This window comes from Typha latifolia, chromosome 3 (genome assembly GCF_019914945.1).
Source record: "Typha latifolia isolate L0001 chromosome 3, TyphaL0001v2, whole genome shotgun sequence".
In the NCBI taxonomy this organism is placed as follows: domain Eukaryota; kingdom Viridiplantae; phylum Streptophyta; class Magnoliopsida; order Poales; family Typhaceae; genus Typha; species Typha latifolia.
In genome coordinates, this window is record NC_133088.1 from 15,106,036 (window position 1) to 15,122,495 (window position 16,460).

The 16,460-nt window shown below is 37.6% G+C and overlaps 3 protein-coding genes and 1 non-coding gene across 4 annotated transcripts; 1 reads left to right on the forward strand and 3 right to left on the reverse strand.

Annotated features, from left to right (window-relative positions):
* Nucleotides 1-4,970: 4,970 nt before the first annotated feature.
* LOC140783286 (uncharacterized) lies at nt 4,971-7,117 on the reverse strand. The gene is made up of 2 exons (XM_073130113.1): nt 6,588-7,117; nt 4,971-5,563 (listed from the first exon to the last, which is right to left on the reverse strand). The coding sequence occupies exons 1-2, from the start codon at nt 7,059-7,061 to the stop codon at nt 5,309-5,311; spliced, it is 729 nt and encodes a 242-aa protein (XP_072986214.1). The 5' UTR covers nt 7,062-7,117; the 3' UTR covers nt 4,971-5,308.
* Nucleotides 7,118-7,191: 74 nt separating this feature from the next.
* TRNAP-CGG (transfer RNA proline (anticodon CGG)) lies at nt 7,192-7,263 on the forward strand. Its single transcript has one exon. It is a non-coding gene; the product is annotated as a tRNA-Pro (tRNA).
* A 613-nt stretch (nt 7,264-7,876) lies between these two features.
* Nucleotides 7,877-8,776, reverse strand: LOC140784026 (uncharacterized). Its single transcript, XM_073131202.1, has one exon. The coding sequence runs from the start codon at nt 8,774-8,776 to the stop codon at nt 7,877-7,879; it is 900 nt and encodes a 299-aa protein (XP_072987303.1).
* Nucleotides 8,777-9,483: 707 nt separating this feature from the next.
* LOC140784113 (SH3 domain-containing protein 2-like) lies at nt 9,484-16,460 on the reverse strand. Its single transcript, XM_073131321.1, has 10 exons — nt 16,132-16,460; nt 14,840-14,962; nt 14,686-14,755; nt 14,408-14,559; nt 13,163-13,264; nt 11,480-11,680; nt 11,321-11,383; nt 11,028-11,180; nt 10,838-10,912; nt 9,484-9,940 (listed from the first exon to the last, which is right to left on the reverse strand). Exons 1-10 carry the CDS (start codon nt 16,189-16,191, stop codon nt 9,824-9,826), a joined length of 1,116 nt encoding a protein of 371 aa, XP_072987422.1. The 5' UTR covers nt 16,192-16,460; the 3' UTR covers nt 9,484-9,823.

Sequence of the window (16,460 nt, forward strand, 5' to 3'; positions counted from 1 at the left end):
TGCCCTTTGCTCAGCTACTCACAGCCTTTTGTGTTTGTCTATTAGTATGTACTGTTTTATCATCTTATCTGCATCTCCCTCGTGATGTACAAAACACTCTGTAGCCTGTTCTATTTATTATACATCTCCTGCTGTCCATTTTTTTTTAAATAAAATAAAAAATAAAATTTGAAGACTTTCTGGGGTTGCTTTGGTTGGATTGAATTGAAGGCACCATTTCAACCCCCCCCGCCCCTGCTCTCAACCAAATTCTAACCAAACTCAACTCACTGATCAGGACTGAGAGAAAATAGGGTTGATAATAAATTCTGCCAAGCAAGAAAAGTCTCTTTCATTACTATGAGATGGCAAGAGCCTCGTGTATCTCCACCTCTTTTAAGTAGGTTGGATAATACAAGCTAACCATGAAAGTTTATCTTCAAATTAATTATGTAAAACATAAAATCTTTTTCTTTCTTCCACTTATACTACTAGAAGAAGTGATGTAGTTACAAGAGTTGGCCTTCTCGTTACTCTTGGTGTTGGATAAGGCAATGTATACAAAAGCCAAACAGCATCATTTTAGACAATTTTATATACTCCACGCATCCTTCTCTGGCACGTGATGGTTTTTAGTTTCAAATTTTGCCAATTAAATCGACTTCCCTCCATCAAGTGTAGCACTACACTTTTGTTGGAGATTGGATCCGTTTAAGATGTTAATTATCTAATGTATCGGTTTAGAGTTTGTTTAATCGATAAAAAAAATGAGTTTACTATTGATACATAACATCGAATTAACCATTTGAGTAATTTATACACCATATACAAACTACTAAGATGGAAGCATTTGATTGGGCCGCCTCTTCTTTCTTTCCTTTTCTTTTTTGTTATTATAATCTCCAACTAAGGAATAGTATGCTGCTAGAGGTCAACTGAGTGGTAGGAAAACTCTCTCCTAGTTCAACTTATTTTATCTCAAGAATAGTAATAATTTATAGATCATAATAGAGTTTTTGACTTAACTAGATCTTTTAAGAAACTTAAATGCTTGAATAGTGCAACCCTGCAAACTTAATATCTAAGTAGACTCTCTCTCTCTCTCTCTCTCTCTCTCTCTCTCTCTCTCTCTCTCTCTCTCTCTCTCTCTCTTGTTTTTTTAGACGTGTCACTTGCCATCTCATGGGCTATTAAAAGATTCACTAACATTATTAGCATCACTGTCGTATATAAAATACTAAACTATTTAGCATTCTATTATGCTATAATTAGATAAATTAGAAAGATATATCATTCTCTCAAAAATTGGCGAGATATATTGGATTAAGATCTAGAGTGGATAAACATAAAGCGTGAAACATGTGAACTAATAACAAGAGGGTGAAATTGTATTCCTAATTCTTGGAATTATATTTCATAAAGTGCCAAATAAAACGTAATATAAAGCGCTAATAGTATTAGCGGTTTTCTATTGGCTAATAAAAATTGTCTAGTGGAGTGGATTATTATTGAATTATTCAAGTACATTTTAAGCGTTGTGAGTATAGAACGATATACCACCCATTTTCTACATCACCAATGAGCGTGCGATGTTTGGTCGGAGTAATAGTTCAGCAGCTTAATGATTTAAATTTTTTATTAGGTGACTTTGTGCACTGGTTAGGCAAACTAGTAATTAAATCTGGTTATGGCTTGATTAATGCAAAGCTTGAATAAGTTGTTCGACTTATTATCTGATATACTTTGAAATATACTTTATATAATGATTGATTTTTTATTTAGTAAACAATTAAAAAGGGAGTATAAAATGATAGAATAAGAGATCAATCTCTATTAGCGCATTGGTTCCACCACATTGGCATTAATTTCTCGCACCCAAGTTGGATCGTTATCATGGATGTCAATCAAAAGCTTAGCACCTGTAGTTCTTATCATTTAGTTAACGGAGGTACTTTTAGGGAGGCGTGCTGCTAAACACTAGCAATGATGATAATGACGGAAAGTTGTGTACACTTTGGGGGGAGAGAGAGGGGTGGTTTCTTCCTCTCGTCCTCTTTAAAGTGCTCTCCTGACTCCATTCCCAGGAATCTTATGCTAATCTTTGGGTTGGGTTTGCTTAAGTACCCTTCAGACTTAGATAAACTACTTTTCTTTTCTTTTCTTTTCTTTTCGTCTTTACTTTTATTAGTGCAGTAATGAATGGGGATACGTTTGGTGGGATATTTTAAGTGTAAAAGCAACCACCGCCACCAAACAAACAAACAAGCAAAATGACATATGGAGTGAGATGGAAGAGGACGCACACACTTCCACTCTCCTCTCTTTCAAGTTGGTGATATTAGTTCCGAATTAGCATATGCTATGCAAGTATTTGCCATTGTATAAAAATGCATCACATTGTCGTGAAAGAGGAGAAGAAGAATTGTGTCTCTTGACTCAGTATCCTAGTAGTTGAGTCATTCGAATTATAAGAAGATTGAGAGTTTAGAACTCTGGTATTGTTTTGAAGCGAGTTCCACGAACCGTGAGTATATGAAAAGGTAATTTTTAATTGTTTGAAATATTAAAGTAGTTAGAAAACACTACTTATTTTTATTTTAGTTTTCTCTCCTTGCTTAAAAGTTAAGTAAATAGTGTTTTTGACGTGTCAAATGTCAAGAAAGAGGTGCGCATCATGACTCGTCGGAGTTCAAAACCGGGTCAAATGGAGTGGGACGGGTGCGTGTCCACTATGGCAGAAGACCACAATAAAAATAAATAAATAAATAAATAAATAATCCAAATCCAGGGGCCCACCAGTAAACAGAGTCTTTTGGTACAAATTCAAATATGGAGTTTTGTGGTCCTTATCCTCTTTAGTCCTCTCATTTTTCCTTTTTACAAAGGGGGGTGGGTGGGGTCTATGATTACCACTACAATCGCGCGGGATCCATGCACTCCCGAGACCATTATTGCTGCCTGTAGACAAGAGGGATAAGGGCGCGAGCAATAATATTATATTTGTAAAGTATATTTATGAAAAGGGCTTCTTTTTTTAATAACAGATACACCCTTCGAAAATCTCTTATTTTTACTATATACTCTGCCGGAAGTTATTTTTCTAGTGATAGCCCGTAGATAAAAATATTCTATTTACAACAAAGAGTTATTACAAGGCAGTTTGCTACACAAAAAAAAAAAGTAAGATAATAACTCTTTAATACAAATTTTACACTTAGTCTAAACTTAGATAGCACTATGGATAGGAGTGAGCAGTCTTGGAGTCAACATATGATTTCTGTAGTGTTCCTAGAATCCATGCCTCTGCCCTATAGCCTCAGAAGTTAATATATTTGCATATATATACCTTAAAATACTTGATTTCAATATGAATATTTTATATAAAAAAATTCTGTTAATATTCAAAGAGTAAAGTGGATATACCAAAAATCATGAATTTGAAAGAGTATTCATGAAAATATTAACTTTTAAATGTTGTACATATAAATAAGAGATTGTTAGAGGCGTATGTATCCACGTTAAAAACTCTTAAGAAAAAACTTCTAAGAATATTTCAACTATATCTTTCTAGCTTTTCCTCGTCTTACAAAATGAGGGAGTCTTTAGGAATAAATCTGAAACTTAGGCGTTTATTTGTAAAACTTGAATATATATATATATATATTGTGGAGCAGGAGGGTGTGTGATGGAGCGTAATCAACGCATTGCTTTCTGCAACTGGCAGCTTGATAGGTGTCATCTCTTGAAATGGTCAAATTCTTTGGCATTGTGAGGTCTTATTATGGATTAATAGTTAGGTAGTTCAACTGTGAGGTACGACTTTTTATTTTCTTTGAAGCTCTTGTTATCTTTATAATAAATGATAATTGAAAGATGATGTGTCACAGAGATGGAGAGAGAGAGAGAGAGAGCAGGTGAAATTTCTTACGTTTTTGGATGGCAAAATTGATTTGATTAGCAACTGGTTCCAGTATTCAGATCGAGTTCTTAATAAAAGAATGCAACTGCTGAACTGGGTTGATATCAAATTGGTAGGTCAATTATCTCATCACTCCGAGTGTAGATCTCGAAGTCAAACCTTAAGGAGGGGCACTGTCTCCCGTTGACAATTGGTAATGGTTGGGATCACCGAGACTAATTTGTATTATAGTCGAAAGCCATATTTGGTTTAATGTATCTCGAAAATCTATTATATATATATATATATATATATATATATATATATATATATATATATATATATATATATATATATATATATATATATGACAAAGTGTAATGTAAAAGTTTCTAGTTTATGGATCCAATGAAGTATACTTACTAAGAGTCTCTCATCCTTTAATGGAGAATAATAGAAAGATATAAAACTTATTTATATTGATTTTCCATTTAATACTACAGATATTGTATTTTAAAATATATGAAACAAAAATGGCCTTTCATCTGTTCTAAAATGCAACATTTACATTGCTAAATTGAAAAATCAATGTAGATAAAAGTCTTATATCTTTTCTTTTCTTTTCTAATTGAAGATTGAAAGAATGTGTTTTAGCATCCATGTAATTGAAGTGAATGTTATGAAAATGATACATGTGAGCACATCTTACCTCTTGAAAAGTATATTTCATTATATCAGATAACTAAAATGCTACATGGGGCTGCTATATCCTTGCTCCATACTTTTATCATTAAACACTTCAAAAATAAACAAAAAAACATAAGAAGCTGGAGGAAATAACTTAAATCAAAACAATGATACAACACGAAAAACTAATTCGAAATAGTCAAGAACTCAAGGCTACTTCACAAGGGTCAGTTAGCAGAAAATTCATTCAATTAACAGCCTAATGATCAAGAAAACAGTGCCAGGCTACTCTCAAGACAGTGATTTCTCACCTTCTTGCTCAGCCAACCTCCTGAATATGCTTTGCAAATACCAAGTTTTGTCAACAAACTACCTGAGTCTGGCAATTCTTTGTTGCCAATCAATGTAACAGTTGCCAAGTTAACCTTTCCAATCAAAGATATGAATACATAGAGAATGATTACAAGTTTATCCAGGAGCATGACATGCAGAGCCAACTAGAATGCACGCTTCATAAATATCTGAAATTGGACATCTCTTTAGACACTACGTTCTTATGGGAACACCATACTGCTAGCTCTAATAGAAAAATTGGCAAAAAGTAATCCATCTAACACTTTTTTCATAATTTGCCCAGCTAAAAGCTCGGACTTGTTGTGCAGCAGGTAAATCAACGATCCCTCGATTTGAAGATATCATTTTAACATGGTGAGACACAAAGGATCTCTGGTTGAGCTGACTGACCTATTGGCGTCCATAGGTAGGCATTTTAGATTCTGGTCTTCTCTTTTGAAATCTGGACGTGGTTGCTGACTTCCGAGATCTCACATTCCAGCCAGTTCTGGGAATCTGTGCTTCTTTCTTTTTCATCTTGCTGAGGCTAGGCCTATAGAGAATTACTGAGCGGCCAATCTGACCAACAGCAACTGATCCAGTAGCTTCTTCAAGTTGTCTAATCGCATCGCTTAGCTCTCCTGGGCAACTTCCATGCACTTTGATCTGCTTTCAGAATGCAAAGCTAGTAAGACTCTTTCGATTGAGTTACTAAATTGTAAAAGAGGAACAGACATGCCGCATCCAGATGAAGTTGTAAATATAAAAAGCTCTGGAGAATTTTTTTTTAAAATAAAAATAAAACTGCATGACTCTCCTTTTATTGCCCTCTAGTTTCCTTTTCCCTATCTTTCTCTCTATATTGTTAATCTTTCTTCTACCCTTTTCTCTCCATTTTTCTCTGTTATTACGTCAGATTGTTGGTGTAATAAAACAATGGCTGATATCTTGTACCCAAATGAGTAACCTGATTCCGTTAAAAAAGTCCACCGTTACCAAAGCATCTAACTAGTCAAGTAATTGAATTCCCTAAGAGAATAAATTTTTATTAAAAATGCATACAGGAGCTTTTTACTAATTCTTAAATATTTTAACTGTCATTATCAGGTACAAAATGAAAGTTAGCTGTAACATGCCCATCACAACATTCTACCAGACGAACTATGATAAACAGACTAAATGGACACTAAAAGAAGTCCAGATATTCACAGATTAACTAAAATGTTCTAGTCAATAACTCGGAACAGCTTTATCATCTGTGGGTGAATTAAGTTAAGAATGCAACTTAGGTGATGGCCCTGTTCCCAATTTATTGGGATATATGACTCTATTGTCATTGTGGGTCTATCTAGTGTCACTATGTCGAGATTTCAGAGATATATTCTCTGGATCCCAATACTATCACATATGGTAGTTTTTTAGTTGTGGATCTACAAGAATATTCCAAGAAAGGTATGACGTATTACTCCGATGAGCAAATCAGTAATGAAGAACACACTTGACTCCTTAAGAAAAAGAAACAATAAGCAATCAAGGTACACAGGATCTAGATATGTACAAATATTTTTCTTAATTGAAGTTTCTCCTACGACTAATTCTTCAATACTAGACATTTGAAGCTCAGCTTTCCAGAAAAGAACCACATTTAAATGTAAGAGGAGAAGCGAATGAAGTGGGGGAAAAAACGAACCTTGAGGAGCTCATTAGACTCAAGGGACTCAACGAAAGCAGCGGCAACTGAGGGGGTAATCCCGCCTTTGCCCACTTGCTGGGATTTTAGCTTCTTCCCAAGGCTATGAGCAAAGGAAGCCAACTCCTTCTTCTCCTTAATGCTAAGCTCTGGGCATGGCAATCTCGGGAGTGTCGTCGAACTACTGATGGGTTCTGATTCTTGAGGCGCTTCGAGGTCGAGCTCGTCTCCCTCTTCCTCCGGTTCGGATAAATTGGCGTCTTCGTTGGATAGGTCGTGAGAGACGTGGAGGAGAGAAGGGGAAGCGTGGGATTGAGTGGAGGAGGAGGAGAGGCGATGAGAGGGAGATATGAAGAGGGGAGGAAGGGAGAGAGGAAGAGAAGAAAAGGAGGGGAGTAAGCGGGAGAGGCGGGGGAGGAGGGAGGAGGGAAGAGGAAGGCGGCGAATAGTAATCGCAGCGGAAGGTGTAGCCATTCGTGTCCTACAGATGAGGAGAGTGAAGAAGGGCGATTAATAGAGGATTGATATTTATAAAATAAAATTTTTGAGTATTGATATTTATAAATAAAATAGTATTTTGAATTTTTTCTCGCAAAGTCAATAAGGGCGTTTGGTCTAGTGGTATGATTCTCGCTTCGGGTGCGAGAGGTCGCGAGTTCGATTCTCGCAACGCCCCCTACCCGTCACTTGAATTTAAGATTTTGCTAAAGAAAAATTTCCCCTTTCTTTATGCCAGCCTAGTTTCTTCATAAGATAATAAATACTCCTTTTCTCAATTTTTTTTTTTTGAGTGCAAAGAGCTGAGGTCAGCTATTTATTGAATTTTGCCGCCACGTGTCAGTGTTGGCAGATAAAAGCTTACATAGTTCCGGTGGAGCGTTGCTTAGACGCTCCACTTGGCAGTAGCCCGATGCCACACTGGCCCTCGCTGCTGCCCAGTCAGCGACCGAGTTGGCTTCTCTCCCCACGTGGGATAACCGGACCTCACCAACGCCATTGGCGAGCTCCGCACATTCGCGCGCTAGGTTACGGACGCGCCATGGCCCGAGCTCCGGCTGCTGCAAGCATCTGATGGCCTCGGTGCAGTCCGACTCTATCTCGAGTCGAGAGCCTCTTCTCGCCATCTTCAACGCCAGTCTAATGGCCCAGAGTTCCGTTTGGAGCGCCGAGGTACTCGGGCACAGCTCCCATCCCGCCTGAAGAAACTCACCGTCGGCATTTCGAAATATGGCCGCTGCTCCGGCTTGGGGCGCGCCTGCTTTCAGCGCTCCGTCGGTGTTGGCTTTGCTCTAGCCCGTCTCCGGCGGTTCCCAGGGCTTCCTTATCTTTCTTGGCTTCGGGTTCTTCTTTTTGTTTACGCACCGGTACTCCTCCGCCATTTCGACCGCGGCCCGGACCACGGCTAGCTCCGGCGACCGCTTTCCTCTAAACACAACTTCGTTTCTGCTCTTCCACAGTGACCACAGCGTGCATGCTATTAAACCTTTGGCCCGTCCATCCTCCTCCGCGCTTACGTTCCACGCTTTTGTGATCCATTCTTGATCGATCTCCGCAGTCTCCAGCCTCTCTCTGGTGCCCAGGGTTTTCCAAACCTCCCTGCTGTATCTGCACGAGAACAGGAGGTGCTCACTCGTCTCACTGAACAGACCGCACATGGCACAAGGATCCTCGGGGCCAACGTGCAGGTAGTGGAGGTACGCTCGCGTTGGGAGCCTACCCCACAGGAGCTTCCAGCAGAATACTCTGATCTTCGGAGCCACCTGCAGGCGCCAGAGGTTATTCCACCCTGCCCAGAGTTGGTCGCTCTGAGGAAGCAGGGACTGGTATATCACCTTAACCGAAGGCGTCCCCCTTGGGTGCGGCCACCAGATCCATCTGTCCTCACTGGTAGCGGCACCCATGGGGAAGGTTGCGATCTCGAAGACCAGCTCCATTCCTGCCTCTCTGACCAAACTCCCCGGATTCCTTTGGTGTTCGCAGGTGAGGTCTGCCACACTCAGGTTTTCTTCCATTAGCCTAGGTGCCAGGACCCTTGGCAGTCTGGACCACGGGACCTCATGCAGCCATGGATCGAAAGCGGCGCGAGTGCCTTTGTTGTTCCCTATCATCACTCGGCATCCCATTCTTAATTGAGAAGCTGTTTTGGTGAGAGCTCGCCACATCCAGGATGGTTGGTGGGTCTTCGTCATCTCCCACGGGTGCAGTCTTCACAATTCCATTTCTCAAGTTTACTATTAATATGATGTTGCACGATATATCTCCTGCTATGTTGAACTGAAAAATACTACCTTATCTTTTCACTATAATTATTTAATTGAATAAAATTTAAAACGGTTAGAATTTAAACTCGGATACAATCATAGATTATGACATATGATATAATAGCTGCTGCAAATACGATGACAGTACTGAATTATGCATAATATGTTTTTTTTTTCAATTGATTGCAAAACATAATTATTGCCCGGACATAATAAAGACCACAATTTTGTTGACTTGAGAATTCCACTTTCCCATCACAAAAAACAAAGGAAGATATGAGCATTTACTGTATCCCACAAAGAGCCAACTTCGATGCGGTTCCTGCGGCACACTTTCGAACCAAAATATTCAAATGATTCACGGGCATAAATACATCTTGATAATTTGTAAAAGATGGGCAGCCTGATATGCAAAATGAAAATTTGAGCTTCTAGGGAACAAAGAGTTTACGGGATTTGACAAATATATGGAATCAACAAGCCTGAAGCTCCAGTACGCAGTAGTCCAGTGGAAACAGTTGATTGTATGAGCAATTCAACAGCAGAGGAGGTAGTTTAAGTGGAATGAGAAAACCTTCTTCATAGACATTTTGCAGCCATGACCCAGATAGAATTTGAAGCATACATCGTTCCAGTTGCCGAAAGCACTATATCTAGTTCTTTCACAGTAAATTTCAAGCGACACCAAACAAACATCACTTGTTCGGAAGAATAAAAAAGGGACAAAATTCCTTCGACCGACCGGACATTGCTTGAAAATAGGAGAGAGTGTTGTACTGTTCCTTCATCAACAAACAGAATGTGACCAAAAGCATGAAGGATCAACAACTTCATAGAATGGAAAAAGGAAAAGAAAAATGAATAATGGGCCAAAGATATATCTTCTTCTACATATTCTACAATAGGTAGCTTTTAACACAACAAACTCATTACAGGCTGTGATACTGTGATTCATGACCCTGAAAGTCCAAACTTCTAGAAAACATGAGCAACTTTACTTGCAAGTACACGTTCCCGTCTTTCAATGTATCCATAAGGGAACCACCCTGCTTTCCCTTTGCATTCACCTTCCGCCCAACCGTTGTTTGAGACCTGAGGATCATACACAAAAATCAGGTTGCTGGTGACTTATAAGCATTTCAAACTTACATCAGTGATTTACAAAGCTGTATGATTTTTACGAATCCAATTCATGGTTCAGAAAAACATGAGTTTGATTTTTATTTTCCCCCAAAAATTGGACATGAACCAACATATGTAGTTACTATTTGAACAGTCAGTTCCACTTCATTGTGGATCATTAAAATGAAGGCGCCAGCTCCACTCCAATTACAAGGTGTTTTCTCCAAAAACACTATTGGTCAAATATAGCAGCTGTGCTCAAAACCATTGTGTATTGATATTTAACAACATTTGTGGGAAATAAGAAAGATGGAAAATGATCTAAATCATTCAAGAGGCCATAGTAGGGATACAAAAGGTATATAACAGATTATAAAAGCAAGCATCATAAAAGGTTTGATTCACTATTGCCATTGCTACACCTTATGCACATATGTAAAAACAATCATTAAAGGACTGAAAAAATAATATTACAGAGTAATACTTTGTTATGGATATTACAACACTGCTAATAGCAATAATATGTTATGATGCAAATAAATACATGATGGAGCTAGAGAGGGAACTGAAAACTGTTCCTTATTCTTCTCTAACAAATTCAAGCTGCCACAACAATTTAACCTCATTCCAGGTTCCAAGTCTCCTTACATCTCACTTATCTAGCCATCATTGAACCCACTATCGGAGATTTACTTTTCTGCTTAAAAACAGCTTTCCAGAATATAGAAACATTTTTTCTCATTATCTCTTTATGCTGGATATGAATAAGTAATCATAGAAGATCTAATCATCTAACTTCTAAAGGAATCTAATTCAGAAGTTTCAGATGAGAAACAACTTAAGCAAGCATTGCAAGAGAGTAAGTACCTTCCGTACAACAACAATATCACCAACTGATAAGTTAAGCTCCACATCACTCTCAGCTTGATACGAATTGATAACCTGCGGTGCAATAAAGAAGGATATATAAACAACAACTGATATAAAGAAGTATGGCATACAGAGGTAATTGATATGCTTTTAGAAGCCTTGGGCTTGGAAGAACATATTCACAAACCTCTGCTAAGAAGTACTCAATTGACTCAGTCAATTCATCAACTGGTGTGCTTGCAAAAATGCCATTAGCTTCTTCATATGATGGAGGTGGTGGCATAGAGTTCTCTATCACTGGATTTGGAGATGCTTCAATTCTTTGACGCTCTGACACCATCTGTTTATTTTAAAGAATAATGGTCAGACAGACAGGGATAATTTTTTCCCAGATAAAAAGTACTTCCATAATGCATGTATGGGCACTTGAGATGAAATTGTCCATTTCCATTAATAAGCAGAAGTGGCATTATCACATACCTCTCCCTCAAGCTGTTCAAGGATTTGCATGATTCTCTGATGATACGTTCGCTCTGATTCAACCTTTGTGTATGCAGAAAACAGTTAATGAATCCATGTCTAAGCTTTTAATGCTATACAAAATGCAAGTGATTAATAACCAGTAGATTAAAACTATACCATAGCAATAAGCCGCTGCAATGTCAATCTTTGTTGTTGGGCTTCCACAGCAGTCATTGCTGCAACAGCTTCCTTACCTAATACCGCCATGTTTGACTTTAATTCTTGCAGCTTAGCTTCAGCCGCTTCTAACTTCGAAATCATGTCACCATTTCCTGATGCTTCTCTAAGTTTGATTTGTCGTTTGGAAACTTCAATAGCCTGCAAAGATATATAATAGATTCCAGAAATGTGCCCTCAGAATTATTAAGACACAGCAAAAAAAAACCTTAATGGCTTGAATTTTAAGTGTGTTTGAAACATTAGGAATAAGGCAAGATCATGCAATAGGAGAAACAATATACACAGGCACCAAGAAAAGAAAAGCAAAATTTAAATGCTTGGTTGGTTTTATTACACTTGTAGGTCAAAAGCTTTACTACTTGTTGAGTCTAAATTTGTTTATAGCTTTATGAAAATTTATTTTCATTAGACAGAGGTGCCTGTTACATTAGATAGAATGGTGGATTCTTTTAAAACTATTAATATATTTCTACGTGTAGGCAATTGTAAGCATGATAAGTAACACCACAATGATCCTAAGATAAGAATACATCTTATCTATGAATCAATTTTTAACCCTTTTTTTTTTTCAAAATTACTACTAGTATTCTAATAATTACTTCACATTCTTCATCAGTGAAGAATCTTATTAACTTCCTAGAAGGACCAGGAAGAAAACAAGAGGGAATCACAGATAAATAAAAAAGTAGCAGCATCACAAAATAGTCATTGCAAAGAAAATATGGCAGTTGGCAGGAATTGAAAGTAAGGAAGGAAAAGCCCAGGCCATCCATCCAATAGAACTCTTCTGGGCATGGATATAGCTGAAACCCAGATATTATAAATGTTCTCACAACTAGTTAATGTGGAGCAATGTAACATAACAGAGGACTCTTTAATCAGGCATTTATTACATCCCAAGGCCGACTTTGGTTTGAGAAAAATTGGAATGAAAAGCTTTATCCCTATTATTCTGCCAAAGTTGGTGTACATGATGCTATAAAAGGCAAATGTTAATTGAATATTTTTTTCTAAAATTAAGCCCTTTATCCCAGTGATAGTTGTCCCATAAAAAAATGTTAACCCAGCAAAGTTAACCCTGTTACAACTGCATTTATCCCAGCATCCAGCAATGATAAAATTTGAGCTGTCAGCTAAACCTCTTCTATCCCTACTCTCTTATAACAGGGCAAAATTGGGAAAGAAAAATGGCCGCAGTCATTTTTTTCCCAAAGTCAAGACTTAAAAAATCAAGCTACTCGCTTTTTCCTGAATTACAAATTTAATGGACTAACTCATTCTTTTATGAATAGAAGAATCAAATTAACAAAATAAAGGAGGCAGGCCATCACACAAACTAGTTATGTCAACTTTAACATGATTCACATCACTATCTTGGGGAGCATGCATTACACCAGGGCAAGTGGGCAACAATTCCAGCTTGCAAGCTAATTGGCTCAAAAGTATGATACTCTTCAAAAAAATTTCAAATTATTAAAGGCTATTAAGAATAAATTGTCCAAAATTATTAGCATAATAAACCTTGTCATAAGAAGCAGTGTGAAATAAGGTAATAAGCCAACAAGCACCAATTTAGAATATCTAGTAGAAAGTACTTTAAGGTGATTCAAGTAAGCTAACCTGAGCTTCAGCTTCTTGGCGCATTCTATCATATCTCTGGGCAAGGTGCCGAGCATCTTCCAGAGGAGCACCCATTACCATTGCTCTTAATGGTTCCGCAACCTGGAACTCAAGGTTATTAATGTTTATGCAAAACAGAGCAAAATCTGAAAGGATTTAGAAAAAGAACTAAATTTCTACATTCATGCAAAATGGACTAATCATTTTTATAAAATTAATAGAAGACCAAGAAAATATGGTAGTATATGTGTGGGTATACATGCAAATATCTATACATTTGTGTATCCCAACTTCAGAATGAGACAGATATGAGGCATCCACGTGCAATCTAATAGTTCACCCATTTGCTTACCTCATATGTAGGATTAGTGGTGAAGACATCTCATATGGTATATCCATCCTACAGAAGATGCTTGGAAAATTGCTAGGTATAAGACTTCAGGCATCATAGCTAGTTTCAAGGTTTTACTTCTCTTGTATATCATATTCACATATTTAAATTTAAAATCTCGACATGTTTATCATTGCAAGGTACAGAAAAACTGAAAGGCTCTACTTTGGTTTAGCTCTCGGACTGATTAGCTTCCTATTAATTTCTGACCAGAAAAATCGTACAACTCCAAAACCAAGAGCAAATCAAGGTGCCTATGGATTCTGCAAAGCTTGTACATGTGAGACTTTGAAAGTAGCCATCCCTTTGATACTTCCATCAGCTACAATTTCAATTATCTTAATGTTTGAGGAACTAGTGACGTCACCTTTCACCACTAATAAGTGTATGAATCTATCCCAAGGATTTTCACATAGATCACTTTCTCATTTTTAAGGTAGCAACCTCCAACATCTCAAATTCTTCAGCTTTAAGGTATATAAAATAATGAACTATTTTTCTTGACAAGAACTAAATACATGAATATAACAATTGAATAAATATTGTTGCTGCTTACAATTAAAGAAGAGAAATGCAAATAAAAGAAGGCAAACCAATATTAATCATGACGATTGGATCTCAATCAAACTATCAGGCACAAGAAATTGACAATGACCATTCATATTATAGCCTAATCAGGTACAAAACACATGCTTGCTATGATATATAAGAAGAAAGAATCAGAGTTTGATACTAGATAGATGGTGAGTTTCTTGTATTCAGTACACTTTCATAAAAGTATCAACTATCAAGAACTGCAGTGGATAGCAAAGGAAAGCTCAAATAAGAATAAGAGGCAAGGCAGCCAACTAGACCTGGGTACCAAGAGCTTTCAATAGATTTCCCCGTTCCTTTTCCATTTGAGAGCGAGCCCTTGCATAGGATAAAGCAGCTTTTGATAATGTATTGCCACTGGTGCAGGTGTTATCAACACCATACTTACGACTATCTTCAGACAATTTATTTCCTACATTATTATGAGTAAGAGATGTATAGAAATTAAGTGAATAAGTTGACTGACGTGTATATGTCGAATATGTCGATTAAAATTAGCAGCTACAAAACTAGGGGAACAACAAGCATGCAAGTATACCAATTTCAACTTGCTTGGATCCTGTGACAATGTAACCTTCGACACCACGAACTATGTCCCTTTGAAAATGCTGAAAGAAATGATAGATGCTTGCATGGTTAGTCAACAAGAAGTTCAACAGAAGAAAGGCAACAGACAACAATGGAGTGCTGACCTTCGCAGCACGAGTAGATATGTAAAGTTTTTCTAACTTTTGGTGTTGTTGATATTCAATTTCATCTGCAAATGCATTATCAGAATTTCCATATCCACCACCTCCAAATTGCTTGAGAACAGCCTGCACACCAAAGAAATGACCTACTTGTTGCATCATTTTGTCTAAAATAATTTCAACATTAACATAATGAGTCCATGAAGAAGATAGGCAAGCCTTTGCCAATAAGATGCATATTTGTTTCCCTTTTTCAAACAAGTAGGTACTGTGTGGTTTTCTATTTTGACGAACTTCTAACACTACGAGATCTTGCAGTTAGAAGACATTGCAACTGTACACTTCAAGAGAAATTTCAAAAGGAAAATTATTGGATGAGGGAAAAATCAATTAGCAAGTAAATACGCATATAAACCTTTGAAATGTTGCTTCATTAAGAGAAAAAGAGTTTCGAAAACACTGGCTATTACACCTCCACCCTAAAGCCCCAAGTGTGGAGACCACCTAGCAGCAACAGGTAAGTACTAACCAACAAATCTTCTGGCCCGACCAAAGGATACGAAGATAGGTTACAGAGTATGACATAAAACCTTTGGAATAATTGGTTAGATACAGAGTATGTATTAGTACATATGTTAGACAACTGGGTGCAATTGCCATAGTTTCTACAGGAGCTGCACAAAAACTCTATTCATCAAAAACTTAATGCAAAAATTGGATGTTTCCTTTGTTCTGCGCTAACTTTGACATCCCCTTTTTACTTCTATAAATTCATAAGGCAAGAAAAAAAATATAAGCAAGACATTAAGTGATACAAATGTTAGTCAGGTGTGTTTTCCTAATCAAGTTCATTTCACGTTGAACTCTTCCATTTCCAAGTATTGTTGTTCTAATACCAAACAACACTATCTCTAACAATGTATCACTTCTTCTTCCACCTCCGAATCATTATCATGTTATCGGATCATCGTAACCATAAAACCAAGCACATGCTAAGAAACCCTAATTCCATGCTACAATTTGTCATTCATCACATGACGCTCAAATAGCAACAGCTGCTTGCATCTCGCCAATGAGCATGAGATCAAACGAAGAGATCCAAACAAATACTAATCAGATGGCATCGAACTCTCACATCGCAATCACAGCAACAGACTGAACCAGGAAAACCAGAAAGGGATCGATCTGAAGCGGAAACAAGAAAAATGGACGAGCAAACAACCCTAAATATTCAAAAGATTCAAATCTACGAGACAGATCGAGCACAGGGAGACGAGGGAGGGGAGGATCCCAACCTGCTGTTGCCGAGCGACCTGCTCCCGGAGCTTGGACGCCTGCTTCCTGATCGCATCCATTACTACGGCGAAGGACTCGAGCCGGAGAAGGCTGAAAGGAAGGAGGAGAGCGGCGAGAAGGAAGGTGAGGGAGAAGAAGAAATGGTATTAGATCTGATGGTATGGATTTCTCTTCTTCTTCCTCCTCCTTTCTTCTCTATTTCTTTTTAATTTTTGGTAGGGAAGAACACCCAAGATGGCAAGATTATTAGAAAAAAAATAAATGTTTTCAAATATTTCGGGTGGTATAAATACGTCGTGTTATTTACGCTATTTTTTTTTTCAAGAAT